Below are 26,124 nucleotides of genomic sequence, written 5' to 3'. Positions count from 1 at the left end.
AAAAGAGAGAAGACAATGTTTCCACAGACACAGGGTAACCTGGAACAAGATTTTTCTTCCTGAAAGTGTTTTGTCCAGCCGGAGCAAAGGAAGAAAAGGAAACATGAAAGCCAATAAAAGGAAAACACAAGCATGAAAGATCACCATTAATCTTCAATTCAAACGGCAGCCACCGCTGCAGGGTTCGTGGAAGGCTTGAGTAGCAATTCTATTCAGAGACAAACCATGTCCTGGGGGTGCTCAGAGGCGAGTATGTCATCCAACTGCATCCTGAGTCTGGAGTCATGGGAATGGCCTGAGAACTGTGGGTTAAGTGGTCCTTAGTTTAAAAGTTGTAATTCTTGACTTTTTTTTTATGTAAAGAAAGAAGTTTATAACTAAAATGAGAATTTTAGCAAAGTATTCTGTGTCTAGACACGAGTCACTCACTTACAGACTTTAATGGTATTAACCGAAAGATTTCCCTGGGCTAGAGTTTGGTGTGAGCACAGGAAGAAGGTGTGGGGACGAGGAGAGAGGGGTGGGGGCATGAGAAAGACTCAGGGAGGGGCTTGGCGGGAGGAACAGGAGAAAAAGAAGGGGACCCCTGGGACGAGAGTCCTGCCTAATTCAAACTCTGCTCCTCACCAATAAGTGTAAAATAGTTGACCCCTAAGAGAGTTCAAGAATGAAATTAATCTATGCATGAAGTGAGCTTAATTGCAAGTCATTACCATAAATATTTATTGAACAACTTCTATGCACTAGCTTCTACATCGCCTTCACTGCCTTTAAGAAGCTGGGAAATCCCTTTAGGAGACCAGTAGTTGATAGCGATGTGCTCTGAATTTCTCACTAGGTAGAGGTTAAAAGACAGTACATTTAAAAAAAAATAGTAGTAGCTCCATGTGTTATGATAAAAATAAATTTAATTTATTTAGGAGAAAAATACCATCTCTTCTTGCTTGACAAGGGTAAACCCCCACCCCAGTGGCGTTCAGTTGTTAAAACGAGAGACGACCGCTAAACTCTAACGTCCACATGTCATGTGTGTACAGTCAACACTTAGCACAAGGGACGAGGTGTCCAAATGACCCTGTTTCCAATTCAGCCCACTGTTGCCGACATTTTCTTCATGTCACGCTGAAGAAGAAGGCCACAGGAAAACAGACCAAGAAATGTCCACTGCAAGAGGTCTTTTTGTTGACTTAAGTGTAATCTTTAAATGGCTTAATAGTTCTCCAAGCTTCAAGTTTCTAAATTGGCATTGAAACCAATTTTACTTTTGTGCAGACCACAAATTAACAAATGTCTTCTAACCCAAGAATCACTTTTAAAACAAGCCCTTACTTGATGATAAACTCAGATCTTTAAATGTCACTGTTTTACACACTCTGAAATGTGTTTTTTTCCCCATCCCAACACCGTGATGTCGTAAATGAGAAGACTGATACAGAACTTCAGTGTCACTGCTCCATCACACTAAGGCCCAGTATTTGATCGTGGTCTATTCTTCATCATCCACGTTTATAAAAAGGAACTTTGGGACTTCAGTTCTATTCAGGCAGCTGACAGTCAGTCCTCTATCCCACTCTGCAATCAGTATTTTTAGAAGTGCTGGTCCAAGCCATTTGGAGTCCCTCTGCATTTCACTGGACACAGAGACCTGAAACTTGATTATCTTCAGCAGAAGAACTTCAGTTAACAAGGATCAAGTGGTCATCACTTCTACTTCTGTAACAGAAAGGGGGAGAAAGAAAGAGAAAAGAGAACAAGGATTTAAAAATCTCCGAGGTGGAAGAGGAATACACACTCTACCATCTAGGCAGACAGGGGTTGTTGATATGCCGAGTGCAACATATAAGAGGAAGAAAACACACGAAGGACAATTTACATTATTTGTAGTTTGACTGCATGCTTTTGGCAATTTTGAGGAGCTGTCCACCCTCGGTCTCCCTTCGACAAAGCCGTCTCAGTGGCGGTGAGAACAGCAGATTTTCCTCCTGCGCTGTGGTAGGGGAGGAGAAAGGTTAACTCTGCATCTGCTCAACCCAGCACATCTTTCCAAAGAACCCATCATGTTAGAACTAGAAGAGGTTGCAAAGGCCGTCTGTTCCACCCAGATGACACTGGAGGAGCCAGGAGGTTTAGGAAAGGTCATGGGGAATTGGCAGGGTCCAAAACAAGAACCAGGATTTCTGATCATCAGGCCAGAGGCTCTTCAAGGGAGATGGTCTGTGGTGCTTGCTGGACTGCTTGGTTGAAAAAGAACAACCCGACCACGCTCTGCAGGAGGCGGAGCTGTGATCGTTGGGCTGTATGTCCCGGGCACTGGAAGGGGGACCCCGACACCACTATTTGTGATGCTATGATTCCTCAGGTTCCCTCAGTGAGCTCCTTCTCCAATATTTACTCCCCACTCATAGCCTTTCTCAATTTTATTCCATTTTCAGGGTTCCAGCTGTTAAATACACCCAGGTGTACTTAATCTCTAATACATTCAAAGCCATCACTTGTTCCAAGGTTTGTCTGCCTCCATACAAGCCATTTCCTTCATCAGGCCCCATGACCTTCACTGACTCTCTGCAGGGTCTGTCCGGAGCCCCGTGGGTCCTAGGCTTTGATCTAGCTATTCGGCTACAACTGATCTGCTGACTTCACCCATGATCGCCTTTGGTAACAGCCACTTCTGCTTTTATCTTTGACGTCCTCTTTCTTCAGCATCCTAGCTCTTCACTTGATGTTCTTTTGTGGACTCTCCTGTTCCATTTCATTCTTTCCTTCTTCACGATGGGCAGATCCTCCTTCCCGTGAGGCACCTGTTCCACAGCCCTTAGCACATCGTAGGAAAAACTCTCTGCTGAGGTTGCTCTGATCTTCTCACCACTCAGACCCAATCTTATCAGTCAGTCTTCCAGCCCACTCCTTAAATCTTTCACTCATTCCATATGGCTGCACAAGAAAATATTTAACAGCCTCCTGGGGCTTTTTGTGGTACAAACCAAGGTCCAAAAATCAAACACCAAAACCTTAGAGCTACTTTCCAGAATTCACAACTACATGTTCACATGGGTCTTTTTTTTGTGGGTTTTTTTTTCTTTTTTTACAGTTAACTACGTATTAGAAAAGCAACTCTGAGAGACTTCCATAAGTACCTCTTCGGAAGCAGCTGCCTATTGAGAAAATTAATTTCCCTTTATCTCGGCTTCCATGGCAACAGTTTAACGCACTGAGAAGATAAAATGGGATTTTAAAAACTTAAAAACTCTTCTCAGAAGACCTCGTTTCATATTTACCAGACATTCTTTGGAAAGGCTCAGTCATACCATTTCATTCCCAAGATGCGGTATGAATTGATTAACAGAAAATACATCCTGTGATTTTAAGTAGCAATTATGTTCTCCCATCTTCCTCCAGGAATCTGTTTTAGAGTCCTTCTCAGAACACATTAGTCGGGGATACCTGGCCCTTGACTTCAGGTGAAAACAAACATGGGCACAATTAAGAAAATTATCCTCACCTGACCCCCATTCTAGTCCCCAGGCCACTGTGTGGAGGCTTTGCCACCAGGTCCAGACCACTTTCGTTAAGTGCCCTGATGAACAGAGAGCGAGAGGCAGCTGGTCCATGAAGACCCACTGATTTGCGTTTCCAGCCAAGGACACGCTCAGCATCCTCTCAAGCAGGTCTCCTGCTCTGCTCAATAAAGGTTATCGGTACCACAGATACTGAAATGGGGAAAACACCTTTCATGTGCCCAGAGCTCTACCTCTGCAAGTAAGGGCTTTGACCGCTCCTTGGGCCAGCTCCCCCTCTTGACTCCAGGGACATAGCTCGTGCCTTCTCATGAGTCTCGTGATACTCCCAGGAGATTTCAACCATGTCACACAGCTTTCTACTTTATTGTATAAGAAGCAATTCATTTCTAAAGCCAATTGCTGGGGGAAGAAAGCAAGGAGGGGCGCATTCTTTCCCACAGTCAGCTGGCTGCTGAGTGTGGCATTCGCCCTGGGAGGACTCTCTGTTCAGGCAGCAGAGCGTCTCATCTCGGGAGCACGGAGACCTGACTAAACACAATACTGACCTCCTCAGGCAGCAGACGCGGGACAGGAAGGCTGAGGACTCCTTCTGACACTTCTCTTTGCTGCTGCTCTCCTTCAGGAATTCCTGAAGATCCGTTACAGGAAACCCATTCTGTTGGTATTTCTTTAAAAAGTGCACAGTGTTGTTACCTTACTTACACAGCATGAGAAATTGCTCCCTTTGTCAACAAACCAAACCCATAAAATGAAACTGCTAAAATGAAACTCTTCCGCTTTGCTAGCTCAGATCCAAGAACTGGTATTGACAATGATCAGTCGATCTGTCGGTCCCTTGAAGGCCAAGCCAGGGCCACCATGGGAACAGAGAGCGATCCAGAGGGTAACGCCAGACAGCGAAGCACGGCGGGGCCGCGGAGGGACAGGTCAACAGGAGTGAAGGAGACAGCCATCTAAAGCTTTGATGCCAACTGCAAGACCAGGTAAGAGCTCCCCTCCCCTACGCTACCCAAGTAGCGTCTGGCTGGGAAGTAATCCCTATTTCCTCTACTTTTGTAGAAGTTGGCTGCTTAGTGAGGCAGAAGGCAGTAGGTTCCTCCCAGCAGACACACAGACCCTGAGGGGCCTCCCCTCGCTCTTAGTGAGGTCACCCACCAGGGCCCTGGGGCTTGGCGGCCCCACAGGGACACCGTCATGTCAAGGACAGGCACCCGCAGTGCAGGAGCGCTGCTCTGTCTCCATGCCCAGCCCTGCTGCAGAGCCAACACCCATCCCTGCGGGAACAGGAGTCTCCCCGCACACAAAGAGCCCAGGAGTATTTCCAATGGACTGGCTTCTTCTTAGTTAGTCTGACAAGGGTTCAGTAAGTGGACAATGTCCCAAGGCACGGACAGGGCACCCCTGGTGGCTCAGATGCTGGCCCCAAGCAGGATTTCCCAAGCCTGACCATCTGCTGTGGAGGCACCATCGCCCGAGGCAGCAGGATTTCCTTCAAGCTACAGATCAGTTAAACAGACCCGATCTGAAAGGACCCACCAGGTGGCTAAGGAAGGCAGGAAGCTCAACAGTCACAAAAGCCACAGCTTTCATAACCTAAAGGACACCGCACCGCACAAGCAGCATCCAGTGTACGAGGTGAGCCGGCATCTGGGTGGTTGTCAGGGTGACGGCCACCCCTTATCACTGAAACTCACTCCTCAAAGTCTAGGTCCCCGGGCAGGCAGGTGCGCCTCAGTGCTGAGGCAGGCAGCCCAACCACTTGATTTACCAAACTCAGCCCGTCCTTACCCATTTCCTTCCTCCTTCCCACCTCCACACCAGCCTACTCCGATCTGGGTGCCAGGGACCATGTCCTGAGTGCATATTTAAAACTAACTTCCAGCATCTAAAAAGCTTCTTTCCTACAAAACTCAAAATCTAAGTAAAATTATAGTATTTTAAGTAAGCAAAAAAAAAAAGTAATATTTTCTTATGTTCCGGTCTAAACAGAATTTGCAATCATTTTTTGGCAGGAAATAATGATAATTGCTTACCTTAATGGTGTCGTAAGAATCTGTAATAAGTGCAATGAAAAGGCTGAGAATCATGTATATAAAAAGGCTGATGAAGGAATATAAATACAGGCGACTGAACAGCCACACCAAGAGGCTCTTCTGCTGGATGTGGGCAAAGGTTGCGTACATGTCATCACCGTTGACCAGCGAGAACAGACACTCAGCAACTGTGTTCAGGTTTTGAAACTGGGGAGGAGAGGGGAGACCAAAATTAGTTTTTGAGACATATTATCCAAAGAAGCCGAGAACTGACTGGTTAGCTGCTGGCTTTGTTGAAGATGTTGCTGCCACTGGTATTAACGTGCACTTGGAAGCATCCGGAATACCACAGGCAGGAAAGTATTATTCAAAGCTCCCCTCCACGCTCACTAAGATCATCCCTTGACGCTGCCTTCAGTTTTCTTCTTTGTTCTTTTTATACATTTGTGGTCATATCATCTAACAATTTCGGATCCAGATTTTTCTTTCTTCTCTACTTAACATCATAGTCTTACATTATTCACAATTAGAGGGTACTGGTTACAAAACAGACCATTCCTTGGAAAAGTCCCATGTGAGTATTTCCCTGTCACTGGACACCCCAATCATGTTTGCTATTATGAAGAACAACGCAATGGACATTTCTAAGCGTGGTTTTTTTTTTCCCTGTTCTTGGATCTAAGTGATGAACATTTTTAAGGGTACAATCCACCATAGTGCTTTCTAATGACAGAACTGCAGCAGCTGTGTGGATGGGCCGGAGACACAGGCTCGAGAAAATTCTGTTGATGAATGGTCTCGTATTAAGGCTATGGGATTAGTTAGAGATGCTTCAGATTAATCAGGGAAACTGGAAACGAGCGAACACTGCAACCAGAAGAGGGGCAGGATCTGATATATGTTCCTAAAAGGTAACTGTGGCAAAGACGTCCCAGAATGGGAAAAGCCGGGGGGCCGGGGTGCCAGTGAGAGTGAGTGCAGGTCCCAGGATTGCAAGGAATCTGGGGAAACGGAGGAGGAAGCTGGGGAAGAAGTAAGTCTGGGAGGGGAGGGACTACTGAAGGACGGATGAGGCGAGCCTGAGGGGCCCGGTAGGCATGTGGACACGAGGCAGTCAGCTGGAGGCTGGCTGGGTGGCTGCACAGCCCTGGGGAGCAGGGGCCGGGCAGAGGCTGGCGTGGAACCCCGAAGTCCCGCGGCCCACTGCCCTGGCTTGCTCGGTTCATAAACGACTGCCACGTTGACCAAACACACACAGCAGGTGCTTAATAAATGAATATCTCTGGGGCCAGAGGGCTCAATGTCAGATGAATGTGAAAAGCTTCTATCTAAAGAATGATAATAACTTAATATAATTTTCAGAAATGCAGATGGAACAAGTTACTGTAGAGCTTTGCACCGATTCTATCCTTAGCAGCAGGAGCCTGGGTGACCATTAAGTCAGCGAGTGTGGCTCTGGGGACAGGAGATGAAGGTCTCTGGGACATCTCCATCTGGGAGCCGTGCTACTACGTCACATGTAACCCAAACCCATCACCACTCCGACCCAGAAAACGGGCTTTCCTTCCAAATATGTCAGTGATTCCAGGCTTCTCCCAAAGAAACACTTCTCCAAGATAATCAAGCACTTAAAACTTGTGTTGAATTGATTAATCTTTCCCACTCAAGAATCTAATAAGCTCTGTCTGTTCCTATGATGTTTCTCTGATCCACACTGTCTACTCCATTCTGATGTCAACACTTATTACAGAAACTTCCAAGGAAGCCTCCCTCACTCCCACCTCTTCAGCCTCCAGTCCAAGCTGCAGTAAAATCTAAACTTCATAGCATATAGCCTTCAGGTCACTTCTTTTGCTTAACAATATACAAAGTCTGGATGCAAAGTGAAAACCCAAACCAAGAAGGTAGGAGTAAGTTTCCCCTTAATGTGGTCTCATCCCACCCCTTCTGTGGCAGCATTAACATTCTGTACTTGCCTCTTCTTGCAAAACCCAGCCCATTTCTCTGTCTTTAAATCATGGGATTTATTCTCTTCATCTGGTATATTCTTCCTCTTCTTGTGTCCAATTAAGTCAATGTTGAGGGACTATTTCAAACTCTACTTCAAGGCAGACTCCCTTACATACATCTGGAGAAAACTCTAATTCGAAAAGACACCTGCATCCCAATGTTCACAGCAGCACTATTTCAAATAGTCAAAACATGGAAACAACCCAGATGTCCATTGACAGAGGACTGGATAAAGAAGATGTGGTATGTATACACATGTGTATACAATGGAATACTACTCAGCCATAAAAAAGAATAAAATAATGTCATTTGCAGCAACATGGATGGATCTGGAGATTATCATACTAAGTGCAGTAAGCCAGAAAGAGAAAAATATCATATGATGTCACTTATATGTGGAATCTAAAAAATGATACAAATGAACTTATTTACAAAAGAGAAGGAGACTCACAGACATAGAAAACAAACTTATAGTTACTAAAGAGGAAAGTGTTGGGGAGGGATAAATTAGGAGTTTGATATTAGCAGATACAAACTACCATATATAAAACAGATAAACAACAAGGTCCTACTGTACAGCACAGGGAACTATATTCAATAGCTTGCAATAACCTATAATGAAAAAGAATATATATATATATATATATACACACATACATATAACTGAATCACTATGCTGTACATCAGAAACTAACAACATTGTAAATCAACTATACTTCAATTTTTTAAAAAGGAAGTGAAGGAAAAAAAAAGACAGATGCCCTGGCAGCCCTTCTGTTCTCTGCATCAGTAAGAACCACAGAGTAAACCACTGGTTGGTCTTCTAATTGGTTTATACGTACTTCTCTGTCCTCCCACCAACTAGCAAACACCACGTCCTACCCTCCTACCCTCCCTGCTCCACGGCTGGATGCACGGGGAGAGAGCACGTGGGTACTCCAGACAAGAACCATGCCCGTGGCTTTGCTGCATCAGCAATGGCTCTGAAGAGCCGGACAAGTGTCATTCTCCACAGAGACCTGGAGGGAGCATCCATCTGAGCAAGTCACTTAATAATACACACATTAGTTACCGGTGAGACAGGCAGTTCCCAGAGTAAATATTTTCCATCCCCACCACTAGCCTTAAGACAATGAAGTTTAAGTGTGTTTCTGTGGCTATCAATCACAACTCTGACAGCATCATTAATAATTCACATTTCTCATAGTTTCTTTTGAAATCTGGCCAGTTCCTTTCTTTAGTGTCAAGAACGCCTGCTGGTCTGTGTTTCAGGTTCCAGAGCTGCCAGTTGGTGGGCACGCAGCAAATTCATCCTTTTGTCTCCTGTGCTGTTACTTAGAATCAGTCTAGACACAATACCTGTCTCAACATCAATGTTCTTTACCTCCTTCTTCTCGAGGCACATGAGATTTATTTTAACCCACCAAAAAGTTAAAACAGAGACCCGATAAGCTAAGTGACTGGTACACACCCTATCATTTTGTACCACAAGAAGTGGCTGTCAGCCAGTCCGTTTCATTGACCAAAATCCATAGTAGAAGTGAACTTCAAAAATACTCAAGGTAAGTAGAAATAAAGTCTTAATATGCTTCCAGTCCAGAAGAACTGCCTTCATGGAAAATTGCTTTGGTTCCTAAAAGCTTATAAGTCCCTGGAAAGCAGGCACTATTGTCTGTTTCTTGTTCATTCAACAAACTGGTTGATCCCCTACCATGTTCTCTGCACCACACTGGACATGAGGAACACAGAGGGCAATAATCCACGGTCCCCGCAGCCAAGAACTCGGGCTGGAAGAACCCAATAGCATTTGGTGCACAGAAGACATATAATAAATATTAAATGGGTATCTCCATCAAGCGTCCCCATAGGTACTAGAGGACCACAGTGAGACCCCAAGCATTTGTTCCACAAAATTATAATTTTGCGATTGAGCCAAAAAGAACTTTCATTTGAGTGAAAACATAACCTGTAGTGGCTTATGTCAGAGAACGACAGAAAAATTCCCTTCAAGAGATGGTGCTAAGAACCTGATGCAACATCCCGGTAAAATATTTTAACCAGAGAATAGTTCTCTGGAATAAGAGAGGTGCTTGGCTAAAACTGGAAGCCTTGAAAGCACAGAGATGTAATGTGGGTGGCATCAGCGAAGCCCACTGATTTTTCATGATCACTTGTAACATGGGGACAATGCCAGTCTACGATTTACTCTTCACAGTAAAAAAAAAAAAGTCTTCTGGAAACATCAAAGCCACGTGAGAGTAATGTTCTTGGAATCCTCGCCTTGAATTACTAAACATCAGCATCTCTAGCCAGGCGTGCCCAGGCATTCTGAAAGCACGTTGTGCCAGCGTCCATTAGTGCTGGAATCAACATCACAGGACACTTCTTGTATTTTTACTCTCTCAGTTGAAATCTGAAATTTCTCATTGAAATCTGATGTCTAACAGGAACCCAGAAGCTAAAATGTGGGATTCCTGCTGCCAGTCAAACAGCAGGGTGAAATTCTAGTTTCCCCGATCCCGCCTCTCTGGAGGTTTTTATTTGTATGTTTAAAGAAAGAGTTAGCTTCCACACCCAAGGTTGCTGTGATTCCAGAAATTCGAGAAAATGCTCACAATGGTGCCCAGGTTTTCAAGGCTTCAGACAATACTGATTCAAGAGGTGCTGGCTTTGAGGATTTGGATTAACTTGGAGGGGGCAGTAAACATTTCTAAATTCAGATTCAAAGAAGAAATAATACAGAGAAGAAAAGCACAAAAGCCCAGAGCCAGCCTGAAGGTTTCTCCTCCTTCTGATCAGTGCATTCGCTGAATTAACCTACCTACGCCTCCCTCCAGTGTATCAGCCTGGCTAGAGATGGGAGATGGAGGTCATAAACAGACCTGCTAGGCAACCCCAGAGATACAGATCTCATCTCCCGACTCCTCCAGGGGAAGTGGAAGGCTAGTGTGAGGTGAGAGACACCACATCCAATACGGCAGCCGCTAGCTACGTGGGGCTTTTGAGCATCAGATATGCAGCCAGTCCACATTGCGATGTGCTGTCCAGACAAAACACACACCAGATTTCAAAGACTGAGCACTCCCAAAAAGAATGTAAAATATCTCAATGTTTTATACTGAATACGTGCTGAAGTAATATTTTTAATGTATTGGGTCCAATACAATGTATAATCAAAATCAATTTCATCTGTTTCTTTAAAGAAAAATTTTAACGTGGCTACCAGAAAATTTGTAGCCCTCGTCATATTTTTATGGGACAGCGCTGATCCAGAGCGTCCCCATCTCACCTGGGTTCTCTGAAGGGACACAACTGACGTAAGAACATGCAGTCAGACTCACAAAGCAAGTAACATCATTGTCCACAAGGTCACCTGGACACACACAGAGAGAGTAAGACCGGCTCTCCTCTCAAGGTTGATCTACTCTGGAGCCAAACGAAATGCTGTTTAGTAATGGTCTGTTTTAGATAATGCCAAGAAAAGCCCTACTGGGTACTGGTCAAAGCGTGTGTATTGGGGTCCGGCAGACCTGAGTGTGAGTCCTGTCTCTGCCATTCGCTAGCTATGCAACCGCAGGAAAATCATCTAACATATTAAGATCCCTATTTTCTGTAAAAGGATAATAGTATTTCCCCATAGGGCTACTGGCGGGGAGCAACTGGGGGACAGGGCCGTGGGCACCACATCTGTCTAGCACATAGCATTTGAGAATGGTAGCTATTTTAGTAAAATTCAAGCAACATTTTCCAAGCACCTTCCAGAATAACGACGGGGTACGGTAGACAGAGGGCGAAGGAGATGGCACCACCTGCCCCGAGGCCCTGTGAATTAAAGCAGAAGTCTTAGGCTCAGTGTTTATTCCACGTGGTGCAACACTGCCCTCTAGTGACAAAAATGTGGACAGGCGTTCAGAGCAAGAGGCAGATAAGGAAGAAAAATGTAAATTTTCCTGGGCACTAAGGCAGTAAGTTCTCCATATCAGAAAGATCATATCAAAGAACAATTTTTACTCATGAGTCACCTTTAAAGCAGTGGAATGGAATTGGAAGAGCAGTAAGATTATCAAGATTTACTATTAACCCAGAGATTGTCACTTTGTTGCTTTATACAGTGTCTCAGGAAGGAAAACTGTAATTCTCTTCGCACATGTTAAATGTGACCCTTAAAGAGGAGAAAGCCTGGGTGTCGGCCAAGTTCCCAGGATTTATTTTAGTAGCACCATGCCGGGAGTTTGGGTTTTGTGGATTGCTCACTCCTTGTGAATAGTCGGTAAACCAGACTTGATCATGTTTTTGTTTAATGCAACTGTCAAGGTCAAAATGTAAGGCTGAGCCGTTAACACCAACGTCAGTGCAGTCCTTTACATTTTTGCTTCTTTTCTCCTTGCAGAGGACCTGAGCCAGGACAACAGCACCCTGGGCCGTTGAGGAGATTAAGTGAGAGAGAAGGCAGGAACGGCAGCACAACCAAGGACCGAGGGCTGGGCGCTGTTACCTTCACGTCTGCTGCTCCTGCGGCTCCAGCTGCCGGAGGCCCATGGAAGCAAAACTATAAGATGCAATGACCACTTTTACTTTTTCTGGTTTGAAAACAAGACCTACCTAATTTTATTTCCTGCTCTATCTATCAACAAAACTTAAAATCGTTTTAAGACAAGAACACCTGACCAGAACTTGGATGTCCCTGAGATTAGGATACTGATCTTTAACAAGGCACTAAGATGACACTGTAACCAAAACCACCTGCAAAGACAAAGATGTGTTATCGTTTTAATCATAAGCCTAATATGGTCATCCTGGGCAGCCTTCACCTCCCTCCATTCTCCTTAATTAATCTGGATGAAAACCCTAATATTTTAAATTGGAAAGGCTTTGTAATACTTCATTTCCCTTTTTATTGCAGTGATCTCGTGTCCAAAGTTTCTTATTTGATGATCAGCTGGGTTAATATGTGACCCCTCGAGCCAGGCCCAGACAGTTATGAAGTGCCCTCTAGTTTCCCACAGGGCTTGTTTCAATATCCCAAAGTCACTTCAATATCCGGAAAAGGGAAAGAAAAAGAAAGCTGATGCAAAGATACATGCTTGCTGATGTCAAGAGTGTGTGCGAGGGCAAAGCGGGACAAAGCTCAGTGCTAGAAGCGCACTTTTTAGGGTCTCAGGTGCCTACTGTGCAGACGGAAGACTTAGTGCTCCACACCTTGTTGTGATAGGGTCCGAGGACAATCCAGCCGCAGAAGGTGTACCCCAGATAGATCATTCCAGCGCACGCGCAGAAGCGAAGAACCTTTGGCAGTGAGGCTTGCATCGTTAAAATGAGCACCTGGGGGAAAAAATCAGCAGAATAGGGGCGATTTCAAAAGCTGCTACTGGAACCCAAAGAAGAAATGAACCGCAATCCCAGTGACGCCCCCAGTGCCCACATCCTTACGTTGTAGGCTTGGAAATAACCCAAGTATCTGATGACGCCAACCCAGACAAAGAGCGTGGACGTCCCAAGCAAAATGCTGCATAGGTTGTAATTTGTGAGATTCTAAGGAATGAAAACACAGACATATAAGTAAAACATTCTACTCCACTCAGCTTATGAACCTCCCTTTAAACAGACGGGAAAAAAAGAATGGACTGCCTGCCTCTTCCTCTACATTGATTCTGCGGGTTTTTCAACTGCAGAAGGAAATAATAGCGAGCGCAATTCTAAATGTGTTTCTCAGTTCCTTTTAGTATTTCAAGTGGTTAAACAGAATTTTTGTTCAAACGATATCCTGAAATAGAAACTGCACTTACCACTGACCTGGGCATTAAAGAACATAAACCAATGGTGTTTGTTAAATATTAAACGATATCTTTCAGTTAGTTCTGAAAGAAAGCTCCAACATGATTTGCTAACAGTTCCTGCTCGCAAGGACCTCCAGATCTAACTGAGGAGATGCACACACACACACACAGTTCTCCTATAATTCTCACAATTCTTATATGCTACGTGCAACGAGAGACACACAAGGGCTTCCCACGGGCATGACCCTGGAGCAGTGCTGGGCCTGGAGGACCGGCGGGGAGAGCATTGCAAGGAAGCGGGCAGAGACTGAACGAAGGCATGCGCTGAGAGCCTGCCAGATGTCCCAGAGGGGCAGCACTGGTGGGTCAGGAGGGCGAGGGTGGGAGGGAGGCAAAGCGAGGTGACAAGGCCCCTGGAGGCCACTCTGATGGCTGCTTCATCCCAAAGGGCATCCCTGAGGCAGAAAGGATTGTCACAGCAAGATAGATACTTCCAGAAAAATCACACTGATAGCTGTGGGCATCGATCTGAGGGGTCTAAGGCTGAAGGCAGGACAGCCAATGAGGAGTCTGCTGTCGCAGTCTGGGCCAGAGAGGAAGACAGCCTGAAGGAGCCAGAGCAGCTGGATGGATGAGAAGGAGGTGCTTTTGTGGTCAGGAGGTAACTCTGGAAAGATTTGCTAACAGATAGCGTAGCCCGGGGCAGTGGGTAGGGGGAGAGTCAAGATTTGGTCATGAGATTAAATCAGCTAAGTTACACAAAGTGCCAAGTGCCTGGTGGGGACTGAAAGATCTCTGCCCTCACCCCATCCGTCAGCACACCTATCGGTCATGGTCGGGCACCCCTGGCTTTTGGCAGGATTGGCCGTCGGATCAGCTCTCCTTTTGCAACTGAGTAAATAAATACATAAATAAAGCCCACCCCAGCAACCGATCTTCCCAAACTTCCATTCATATTTTGAAGATGCTGCCCACGGAACAGGTGTGAGGAAAAGAGAAAGCGTGCGCGTCAGGGAAGTCTTGGTGAGGACCACCTGTCCTGCAGTGCGGAGGCCACCAGGAGAGCACGAAGCACGCCAGGCTTCGAATGGGCTGCCCTCACCTTGGCTTTGATCTCCATCTTCAACACCGAGCCAATGACTGTCATGAGGTCGCTGGTGATCACCAGGACGTACCACCCGTTGACGAACTCCCACTGGTCGGCGTCGCACACCTGCCGCTTGTACTTCTCCAGGAAGAAGTTCAGGAATCTCTGCGGCAAATATTTCAAAAGAGCATTTCTTACAAACCACACTGCTCTCTGGAAGGAGCCGAGGGCGAGACAGCGCTCCCACCTGCAGGATGACCCGGCACTGCCTGTTCCACCTGGGTGGGTCCTGACGTCGCGGGTGGGGATCACCGCCACACACTTCCACCATCTGCCCCCGCCAGAGGTGAGCGTTCCGGTTAACTCAGCGAAGCTAACTCAGACGCTGAGCACGGTGCTCTAGCTCCAACAGACTCTCGTGGAAATCGCTAACACACAGTACGTGCCAAATACTTAACGTATTCTCAGCTCATTCAACTAGACAGCAGCCCCGCGAACAGGCACCCCTGGCCCTACCTTCCTGAGGAGGCAACGGACACACAGGGAGGCCAGGCCAGGATTTGACCCCCAGCCTCCCATTTTCTGAGCACGTGCTCCCGGGGTCCCCCCAGCACACTGGCCGAACCCGGACCCCGACCTTGTATTCAGAATAGCTAGGGATTTGGGGGGTGGGTGCGGTAAGACAAGTGGATATTTACAAAATAAACTGACAAAGGTCAAGAATTGGAAAAAGAGAGTGTAGACTACTTCCTTGCTCCACAGATGGCACTGTAACGACTTCCTATTTCCCCAGACCCAGTCTGTATTTATACACATGCCACAGACCAGAGTAAGATTTGTGGGGAGCTGGAGTATATATATTCACCAGAGCCCCAAGGATAAGAAGGTACAGTGAAACTCAGGGGAGAATTTTAGAACTATTTTAAAAATAAAGCATTTTATGCTTCATCATAACCCACTTACCACACTTCCTTGTCCAAATGAACTTTGATTCGTAGACAAAAGGTGAAACCCACACATATTATTACTCTGTTCTGAAGGTCACTCCTGCGTTTAAAAGGGTCTCATTTATTCCAGAAACATTCAAAAGCTTGAGAGCTCACCACTGTGCACCTGCGCTTGCTAGCTTGGGTTTAAGCAGGTAATCGTCCAATTCCTCCTGACGTGCTAGGAGCTCGGACCTACTCTTGCATCTCAGGCTGATGAATGCCTCGCAGGGGCAATCACTCACAGGAATCTAGTTCAGTCAAGGGCCCCAGAAAGGGCAGGATGACCCAATGTCGGGGACCCACTGTTTGGACCAACTGAAGGCGGAGGCCACGAGGGGAGGGAGAAAGTTCCAACACACACTTACCTTTCGTAACCTGAGAGCAAGAACAATGGATCTTGTGCACAGAATGAGAGACGCCAAGCAAATCACAATGACGAATGCATCAAACACCAGGACATACTGAGTATTTTTCTGAACTGGAGGAACAAAAACAGAATTCAAAGGTCAAACACACCTTACGTGGGAATAATTTCCAAAACAAGGTGGCCTCTGGAAAGTAAGTCCAAGTTCTAAAGGCTTCAACCTCAAGAACAATCACGCTGCGCTCACGCAGAAGCTCACAGACACGGTCATCGCGCCCCGGTGTTGAGTTATACATTCAGAAACGTAAATTCTTAAAAGGCGCCCTAAAATATATTTCTAAATCTTTACTGTAGAACAGAATTCAAGAGAAGGGTGTCCTTTTGGGCTCCATTCAGAAGAGGCAAGACTGCAGACAAACTCAGAGTTCTTTCCCATAAAAACACCAGCGCCAAGCTCTCCATTAACGAGGGGACGGGCACCGTAAAAATCCCACCGCCCAGAACCCCGTTTCTGCTCCTCAGCCTTACTCTGTGCTTTCTCGGCGAAGAGTGCCAGTTCAACAAGCTTGTTCCGCGTGTGGGAAGAAGAACCGCTTGGGATGAAAGGAAGGAGAGGAGTAGTCAGATTTTTGTCTTGGGACACAGGTGCACAGGGAATGTACTAGAAGAAGATGAAACTGTAACCTAAGCTTCTCTCATACTTCATGGGATTGTCCCAAATCCCAACCATGGCTGTCCCCTGCCTGGCCCGTGCCCACCCTCGTGGTCTTGTCACCTGCCACTTGCTGCCTCCACCCCGGCTCCACCCTGAAGCCACTCTGGTCCTCCTTCCCTGCTCCTACCAGGCTCAAGCTCTCTCTCTCTCTTTCTTGCCTCAGGGACTTTGCACATGCTGATCCCTCTGCCTGGAACAGCACCCTCCCCATCACATGTGTTTGGATTATTCAGCCTTGGGTTTCACACTGAATACCTTCCGTCTCCAGAACAGAATTCCCTGAATTCCCATCTGGATTAGCCACCCCCCAACACCCTATCAGAGCACTGTCCACACCTCTAGCTCCGCTTGTTCCCCTTCACTCAATGGCCACTGAACTCTTCAAAGACAGCACTGCAAGGAGCACAGAGACAGTGTAAAACAGGAATGGACATGGTCTCTAGAGCCCAAGACCTGGGTCTGAATCTTGGCTCTGCACTCAGAAGCCGTGGAACCTTGGCGAAGTTGCCTCAGTTTCCTCATCCAAAAAATTGGGTAGAATAAAAAAAACCCTACATCATAGGGCTGCTATGAGGATTAAGTAAGTTCAAATATAAAAGCACTCAGAACATCCCCATGCAAATAACAACAGCAAACACTTACAGGAGTTACTACGGCCTCATTCAATGTCTACCTTCCCCAGTAAATGACTCGCTCTGGGAGGCAGGGACCGGATGGATTTTGTCCAACACGACAGCGCCTGTGCTTAGCCTAATGCTTCAGGACGCTTACAAATAAATGCAGAGACCCCAGCAGAACATAAGAAGACCACCAAATAACCTAAGTGAGTCCTGGTGAAGGTCTGAGCTAAGTTAGAGGCAGAGAAGTCACAGAAAGACAAGCACAAAGTAGTCAGAGACAAAGAGGAGAGATTCAGCCTGGTCTTTAATGGGACTCCGGGAGTAAGGAAGGTCTGACCAAGGATGACCCTTTTCTGCCTTGGGTAACCTGAACTCAGTCTGGACACTCATAGCAAGAGAAGATGACTCAGCGGCAGCTGATTCTGTGGGTGGGGACACAGCCACCCAGAGAGACTGCAGAAAGAAACAGGGACTAGGAAGGATGGGGGATGCGTGGCCACGCTTGGGAATTAGGACAGATGGGCTCGGGACCGGGATGAAGAAAGGCCAGGGGAGAGGGAAGCAGGGCTGGGGACATGCAACCTGCAGGAGAGTCTTAGGTCAGGGTGCTCCACAGCGACGCCGCTGCAGAGAGGGCATTTAAGAGAAAGATGGGGGTGTGTCCACGGACTTATAAATAACCCCAGAGGAGCACCCATGGCCGAGTGTTTCTCTGAGGGCAGCTCATCCAGTGAGGTCTGCGCACAGACAGCCGGTAAATGAAATTCACTGAGCAAATTATTTAGCCTCACTGAGCTTCAGATGCCTCGGGTACCAGAGGCTTAGCTGCACCAGTTTCATGTGCTGTCAGGAAATCTGGTAAAGTGAACGCTGTGCAGTGCTCCTTAGAACAGTGCCGAGTACGGAGCACTTGCGTCCATCTTTAGCCATTTTATACTTCAGAAGTTTAAGTTATCCCAAGATATCATCTAATGGGTAGGTAAGAAAACTTGTCTTGACAAGAACTCAAGACCTCTTTTTTTTTTTTTTTTTTTTAACCCATGGAATGAGGCAGAGGGAACAGGGGCAGTTCTTGGGAGGGGGGACTGAAATCTCTTTTTTTTTAATTGCGTTATAGTCAGTTTACAATGTTGTATCAATTCTGGCACACAGCACAATTTTTCAGTCATACATGAAATACGTATATGTGTTTTCACATTCTTTTTCCCCATGAGCTACCACAAGATCTTGTATATATTTCCCTGTGCTATTCAGTATAAACTTGTTTATCTATTCTATATATACCTGTCAGTATCTACCGATCTCGAACTCCCCATCTGTCCCTTCCCAATCCCCTCCCCATTGGCAACCACAGATTTGTATTCTATGTCTGTGAGTCTGTTTCTGTTTTATATTTAAGTTCATTTATCTTCTTTCTTTCTTTTTTTTTTAGATTCCACACATGAGTGGTATCATATGGTATTTTTCTTTCTCCTTCTGGCTTACTTCACTTAGAATGACATTCTCCAGGGACATCCATGTTGCTGCAAATGGCATTATGCTGTCATTTTTATGGCTGAATGGTATTCCATTGTATAAACATACCACAGTTATCTGTCAATGGACATTTAGGCTGTTTCCATGTCTTGGCTATTGTAAACAGTGCTGCTGTGAACATTGGTGTGTAGGTGTCTTTTTGAATTAGGGTTCCTTCTGGACCGAAATCTTGAGTAATGCAAGAACAGCATCTAGTACCTTCCTTCCTGACCTAGAACTATAACAAAATCCCTAAGATTGCTTGCAGTGGGCCTTATTTACAGATGAGAAAACTGAGGTCCAGAACTAGGAAGATAAACCATCTCTCCTGCCAGAGAAACCAATATTGTATTCTGTTTTAATTTGACTTATTGAGCAGATTAGTTTGATGTGCTACACAAAGTATTTTATGAACATCGTAATTGCTTTTTTACTCTATTGAGACTATGTCTTTCCCACAGGGACATTTCCCAAACCTGGGTCTGTAAAACACTAGTCCAGAGAGATGTCTCTGCCAACCTGGGTAGGGAAGTCCTATGGCACCCAGTCCTTCCAGGGCCTGAGAAGTCCCCACACACTACCCGGCCCCCTCTGTGACCCTAACCAGGGCATCCCACGCTTACTAAACCCCCTTTCCTGGGACAGCCGTTTATATCGCCCATCAGTGTGGAGTCCCATCCATGAATTCCTGTCTCCTCTGGCTCCCATGCCCAAATGGCTATATTTATAAAATCAAATTAAAGTGAAGATTAGTGGCACACGGGCAATGGGTATTAGAATTCATAAGAGGTAACACGAAGTTTGTATGTGAAAATGGACATTCCCTCATATTTCGCCTCAAGATAACATAGGTAATGACAAGAAAGAGAGAGAAGCTTCAAGGTAAGTGCACGCATAAGAGCAAACCTCAGAACATTTTGGAAATAATGCAAAGATCCCAGCAGATGTCACCCTTGCCTTTGTCCCACTCCCCCAAAGCCAGGGCAATCTATCCACCAGACAGCTTCCCATATAGGGAAAAAAAAATTCCACTTCCTAGGCTGGTTTATAAACCTCGGCTTTTTAAGACTTGTCATGTCATTTTAAATTTGTGGTCTCCTAAGAACAGATTCTGGTTTCAGGGTGCAGTTCTGGGAAAAGCATTGGAAATGTTCGTGTTTCTAGCAGTGAGATTGCGCTTCCCCGCAGCGGCCACAGGAGGGAGCCAGAGCTCCCCCGTTCTGAGTGCAGCCAAGCAAAGCTCCCCAGTGCTCTGCGGAGCCTCCTCGCGGGTAAGGAAGCCGTGTCCTGGCAAACCTGCTTGACTGACTCACTTACTTGATCAAATGACTACTGCAAGCCACGCTTCAGATGCGACAAGGGTTAGCTTTGTTCACATAACATAGCTGCAGCCTCTACTTGGACTTGGAAAAGATGCCTCTGACCTGTTTCTGTTGGGGAGAGTGTCTGCTGAGGGAAAGAAACCACGTTTCAACAGAAACTAAAACTGTGTGTCCTGATCAGAGGCCTGAGTAAGTGCAGTTAACGGAACTTCAAAGCCAGAACGTCAGAATCATGAGGACTCAGACAACTGAAAAGCGACAGGCACAGACTGAATCTAATTTACAGCTAGTACAAAACAGTTAGGAACCACAGGTGTTTTACATTTTGTTCTGATAACCAGGTCAAAGGCAAGTTCAGTTAAACCAAACTGGTAAGTTAAGAAATACTGACCACCCGTCGTTAACATCACCCCGACCCCTCCATGAGAATGGGTTCTGTGTGGCTCACTTTAGCCTGCGGATTAAGAGCTTTTCTCCGGGTGGCGGATGAGGAAAGGACCCAGGAGTGCACAGGCTGCTCTCCGGGCTCTGAAGGCCTTGATCTGTCTCCACTGTCACAGGCTCGGACCAAGTCGTACCTTCTCCAGGAAGCGTGGCTCGACTGCATTTCTCACTCTGTCCCCAGCAGAACGGCCCTCGGCTTTCCCGCGTCTCACACCTCCTGGCCTCCCTCACTTACTCCTGCGCAGGACACGGGAGGGATCTCACAGGCATGTCAGTCCCCCCCGCAGAGGCACTTTCTTCCCCAGAGCGCCCCCAGTGACAACACGCCAGCTCTTGCTCTCAGCGCTTTGCTTTACCTACCAAGCCCTTCAGCACTCAGCATCCTGGAAGGTGAGTACTATTATTACCCTCATTTTGCAGAGAAAGACACTGAGACACAGAAAGGTTAAGTAATTCATCTGAGATCGCAGGCATAACAAACAGAAGCAAAACCCAGACCCAGGCAGCCTGGCTCCAGCAACTGCCCCTAACCACTGGGCAACACTGCCTCCTATGAGATCTGCAATCAACCTTCGCTGATTTGAACAGAAATGCAAAACCTGGTGGGGTATGCTGTACAGAAGTGAATGCTTGCAATGTGGTTTTCTCAAGCTTTAAACCATTTAAATACCCCATGTCCCAAAATAAAGTGTTAAAAATCATCCCTAATCCACAGTGGGCCGGCATACAACGTACTTACTGGATCCGGATATGGTCAAGTCTTTACACTCTTCGATGTTAGCATCACTGTCAAAATAGATTTTGATTTTGCCACTGTGAGCATTGTTGTCAAAGGTAATCTGGAGACACAAATATATGAAGAGGTTACGGCTCAGCAGGAAGTATGACCGACATGCTCGATCAGCTCTGCTCAAAGCATCAGCAGCATCCAAGCAGCGCACTGATCCAAAGACAACTATACGCATGGAAATGTCCTCGTCACCTGACTCCTTCACACGTCCTATTAGCAACCAAGAAATACGGTCCAAGGGGTGAATACCTGAAATTCTGCTAAACCCACATTCATTCAGATTCAGAGAAATCCTAAAGCAAAACAGCCAACCAACCCAAGGAACAAAAATGAGAATTGACCAGTTTTTGACAAGAGAACACGAAGACCTCATTTATGACACTGAATGGAATTTGCAAGCATTTGCTTTCATTTAGTCCTCTGAGTGTGAAATTCTAGGTTTGTTCGAGGCTGGAAATTATTTCTCTATTTGCTTCAAGTGCTACATATGAGACTTTCAGAAGTGACAAAGATTGCTTTGAGGCTCCGGGGTGAATTTAAGATTTCCAAATGCCTTCAGTCTTTCACGTTATGTTCCGAGCACTTAAAGTGTGTGAGTGAAACGTGCAGAGCATTTCGGAGCCTGAGAGAAGTTTTGTAGGGGCTCTCCTTTGGGAGGGAAACGAGCCCTTGAATGCCAGACTTAGTAGAAGTTTCATCATAGCTCATAGGTAGAGAAATGAGGTCTGTGTAGCTTAATTCTCTGGTCTGGTCATAATGATATTCCTGGATGACACTGAGAACGTGTGATTTGCACGTGGCTTGTGCTCAGAGATGCTCAAAGATACTTGTGGGCTTAATCACAGATCACCTAGACATTCAGCTCTCCAAGCTCTTTGCCTGTTTTCTTGATGTGTTTTGTAACATGCAGGTCACCCTGGAGAGATTAATCATGCTACTCTGTGCTGCAGACATCCTTCCTTTTGCCACATGTCACAATTTGTCGTTACTTCTATTCCTTTGGTGACTTGTTTTTCTGTCTGTCTCCTCCACTAGGCTGCAAGCTTCCTGAGGGCCACTGTACCTCTAGAGTGTGGTACCTGCCCCCTGCCAGGTAGGGACTCATGAAACACTTAGTGATCCTTGCTGAAGGACGTACTTGTCTGAATTGCTAAGGAAGCAGTTACATACAACTTTCAGTTTAGCATTCAGCTTTGCCCCTCAAGAAACATGAAAGAAGTAAGGGATGGAGGGGTGGAGAGAAAGGGAAGGGACTGAGGGAGGAAGTGAGGGAGGAAGGGAGGAACTCCATGAAAGAGAGAGGGCGGGTTCCTGCCCCTGCAGAGCAGTCTCTTCTGCGCATGCGCACCCCTCCCAAACTAAAAGCTGCAACAGCGGATCCTTTGCAGACTGGCCTTCAGATCAAGGGGGCGATTTCTGCCTCAAGGATGGAAAACATTTGCTACAATACTTGCAAAGACCTTCCTCTGAAAGTGGGAAAACATGACAGACACTTAAAACACTGGTCATAAACTTTTTTTTTTTTTAGAAGTAATTTGGAGCAGGAAGTCAAAGTCCGCTTTGAAAACTCCTCTTTTCAACCCAGAAATCTAGTTTTAAAAAGTTGAAACAGTCTTGCGTCATTTTGAGAAGTTGTGGCCTCTGGACCAACGATGTTATAAAGTGGCATGAAAACTGTTTTAAACACAACTGCACCTAATACATCTATTAGCTGATGGTAAAAAAGTGGCTCAGTAAAACAGACACTTGCCGTGTTCTGAAAGACGTAACAGTCTGGTAACTCTCGGGAGTGAATGGTCTGTAGATCGATGCCTTTGAGTTGAAAGGAGATTTCAACTTGTAAGAGCCTGAATAAAAAATATTTCAAGGTATCAGTTGTCACAGTCTTCCTCCTCGCCTTTCCCCATCCCTGTCTCCTGGGCAATGAAACTTAAAAACTTCTTTACCGATAAAATTCCAGGCTGAAGAAGGATGAGTTCTTCCAGTCCTGAGAGCTCTGGGAGAGGGCCTGGAGGTCCAGGTGAATGCAGTCTAGGGCAATGCAAGGACAACGTGACTGTTCAGGCAACAATCAGATGCTGAAACCAGGGGCCCAAGAGTGACGAGAAGCAGATACAAAGTTCAAAGTGTCTCCCCACGATGCTTGTTAATTACAGCAGTAACTTGACAGGGGAGAACCTGGCAGGTACCACCTCAACCAGGGGATCAAAGTCACCACCACCAGTGATGAGATAAGTTGACAGCATGTGTCTCCTGAAATAACAGACCGTTTGTGTGGTATTCCCTCCCCAAACGCACAACGTCAACCTAGTCATAAAGAAACAGGAAAACCCGCGGGAGGGACCCTTTAAAAATGTCAAGGTCATAAAAAGGGAAGAAAGCCAAGAACTTAATTCTGCTCCAGATTATAGGAGACTAAAGATACAGACAACTAAATGTGATATGTGACCCTGGACCAGGGAGGTTGGGCGTGGCTTTTGCTTTGAGAACATGGGGGCAACTGATGACATGTGAATAGGGCTTGTGGGTTACTGCATCGTACCCACGCTGGCTCCCGCTTCTGAGCAGTACACAGCAGGCAGGAGGGGAGTGCTCTTGTTGGGAGAAGGTGCACACAAGCGTTCAGAGAGAGAGACAGCATATCTGTACCTTGTTCTCATATATCCCAGGAGAAATTCTCATATGTAGAAAGAATGATAAAGCAAAGGTGATGAAACGGTAGCATTTGGGAAAGTCGGATGAAGGGTCCACAGGGACACCCCTGTGCTGTTCTGCAATTTTTCTGTTTAGCCTGGTACTTTTTCAAAGTAAAGGAAAGAAAGAAAGAGAGAAAGAAGGAAAGAAAGAAAACGAAACTAAGGTTGCATTCAAATAAAAACAAACTGAGCTGTAAACTGTAAAAGACTGATTCTATAGAAATCAGTCTTTTTATTGTGTAGCCTAGCACCTTGGCAGGAAACCCAGGAGGGCTGGAGACAATGAACAACTTTCATGGTAACGCCTTTCAAGGTCACCCAGCCCTGAGGGCAGAAAGGGTGTGAACCTGCCTGGCTGACTCTCGCTGGGCTGTTGCTGCCCCTTGGTGCCCTTGGAAATGGAAAAGTAAGGGCCCACTGCAGTGCCAGACACTCAGAAGGTGCTAGAGAATCCGGGTTGGCCCCCTGGCTAGTTCCCTGAGAATCTCCTCCCACGACGTGACCCTTTATTTGCTCACCCATCCCCTCCACGGGAGGATAAGGTCCGTGGGAGCATGGGCACCACTGCTGTGTGCTGATAGACACCCACTGCCAAGCAGGCAGGTCACTCAGAGGGTGCAGGACACATGCTATGAAAATCAGGCACCTTGGGCCAAAAACAAGTACGGAGCTGCAAGGGCGACCCAGCAGCCACAGTATTTAAGGAAGGTGGGTGTCAGGCAGGTGCCTCCCTGTGTTTGGCAAATGGACTATTTGTGTCAAGAAACAATTCAATGTTGGTTTTCCTGACCAGGTCTTGATTGGTACGGCGTGGGCAGCTAATAGAAAGGAACTTGTCTTTTATAAGAAAAGATGGATGATGATAAAAAAAAAAAAGAGCAGAGACATACAGGGACTCACTCTCTGCCGGCACTGTGCTGGGGTGCGCTCTCATTTAACGCCTCGTCCTGTTCAATCCTCAGGGCAACCTTGTGAGAGATACGACTGCTGCCATTTTACAGATGGACAAACCAAGGCTCGGAGAGGCCAAGAAACTTCCTTAAGGGGACACAGCTAGCTGCTGGCCAAGCAGAAGTTAAATCCACACGTGCTCAGTTCCAGGGCCCGAGCTCTGCCTTCACCGGGACACTCAGCAGGCCGACCTCTGGGCATCTAGCTCAGAAGCTCCAAAGCCCCAGGATCCCTCCGTGACTCATGCTTTTCTGACTCATTCACTTACTCAGTAAATATTTGCTGAAAGCTTTCATGGGCCAGGCACTGTGCCAGGCACTGAGGGCAGAGCAATGGACAAGACAGATGAGGTCTGTGTGGGGCTTACAGTGTAGGAGGGGAGATAGAGCAAGAGTGAAAAATAAACACAGGACGGTTTCACAGTGTGCAGAATGCTGGGAAGACGGAGGGAAGGGATGGAGGAGAACTGGGTGGGCGGCCCTCCCCCGGAGAGCTGGCTGGGGAAGGGCTGTGAGGTGCAGGGGTGTCTGAACGGACACCAGAGGTTGGGAAGAGCCCCAGCTGAGCACAGATCCTGGGGGTGGGGGGCGCTCCGGGCAGGGCGAAAGCACGCACAAAGCCCCAGGCAACAAAGAGCTTGACTAGCTCAACCAGCAGCAAGGATGTAGGGCAGGGAAGCAGACGCCAAGATGAGAAGCCTGGAGAGGCAGGCTAGAGGCCAGTCCCAGAGGGACCTGTGGGTTTATTCTAAACAGAATGGGAAGTCATGCCTGGTTTCTAAGCCAGCAAGTGACGTGACCTGATTTACCCAATTTTTAAAAAGTATCTGGTTGCTGAAGGGTAGGGCAGGGGGTAGAGACCGATCTGAGGGGCTGAGAGTCTGCCTTTCTCACAACCACCTGTGTGATGCCATGTGATCGGGCGGGAACAGCAAAGACCCACCATCACTGAATCACCGCGTGACCTCGGCCTAGTCACTGAGCTTGACTAGCACCGGTTTCCTCGGCTGTAAAGTGAAGGCCCAGCTGAGGATATTCAAGGCCCTTCTAGCTCTACCTTTATTCTAAGGTAAAGTAAAAGAAAAAAAAATAAACTGATCTGAGTAAATGACTGTCTTCTGAAAGCAGTAATTTGTCCAAAATCTATGTACCAGATACTAGGCTGTCTTCGCCTGTATTTCATTCATTCTAAGACATTATTTTTTTCACTTTCAAATGTTTCTAAGATAGATGAGTCTTTTCAAAAATTGATGGCATCTTAAATTCAGAGAAATCTGACCGCATTTGTTGGTTA

At 46.4% G+C, this 26,124-nt stretch overlaps 1 protein-coding gene across 7 annotated transcripts in view; it reads right to left on the bottom strand.

Moving 5' to 3' along the window:
• Positions 1–872: 872 nt before the first annotated feature.
• MCOLN2 (mucolipin TRP cation channel 2) overlaps positions 873–26,124 on the bottom strand; it is a 49,805-nt gene continuing 24,553 nt past the window's right edge. For 4 of the 7 annotated variants that reach the window (XM_064493386.1, XM_064493390.1, XM_064493389.1 and 1 more), the window contains exons 5-16: positions 23,131–23,215; positions 22,935–23,031; positions 21,130–21,233; positions 16,307–16,371; positions 15,780–15,892; positions 14,441–14,590; positions 12,992–13,093; positions 12,761–12,883; positions 5,552–5,758; positions 4,064–4,185; positions 1,874–1,987; positions 873–1,713 (exon numbers count right to left, since the gene is read on the bottom strand). In XM_064493386.1, coding sequence (XP_064349456.1) covers positions 1,677–1,713; positions 1,874–1,987; positions 4,064–4,185; positions 5,552–5,758; positions 12,761–12,883; positions 12,992–13,093; positions 14,441–14,590; positions 15,780–15,892; positions 16,307–16,371; positions 21,130–21,233; positions 22,935–23,031; positions 23,131–23,215 — 1,319 coding nt within the window. In that variant the 3' untranslated portion in view covers positions 873–1,676. The remainder of the gene's footprint in view (positions 1,714–1,873; positions 1,988–4,063; positions 4,186–5,551; positions 5,759–12,760; positions 12,884–12,991; positions 13,094–14,440; positions 14,591–15,779; positions 15,893–16,306; positions 16,372–21,129; positions 21,234–22,934; positions 23,032–23,130; positions 23,216–26,124) is intronic. The other 3 variants (XM_031465497.2, XM_064493391.1, XM_031465499.2) reach the window with 3 other exon arrangements.

The sequence above is a fragment of the Camelus dromedarius genome, chromosome 14 (genome assembly GCF_036321535.1).
Source record: "Camelus dromedarius isolate mCamDro1 chromosome 14, mCamDro1.pat, whole genome shotgun sequence".
Lineage (NCBI taxonomy): Eukaryota > Metazoa > Chordata > Mammalia > Artiodactyla > Camelidae > Camelus > Camelus dromedarius.
This window is presented reverse-complemented; position numbering and strand designations above follow the sequence as displayed.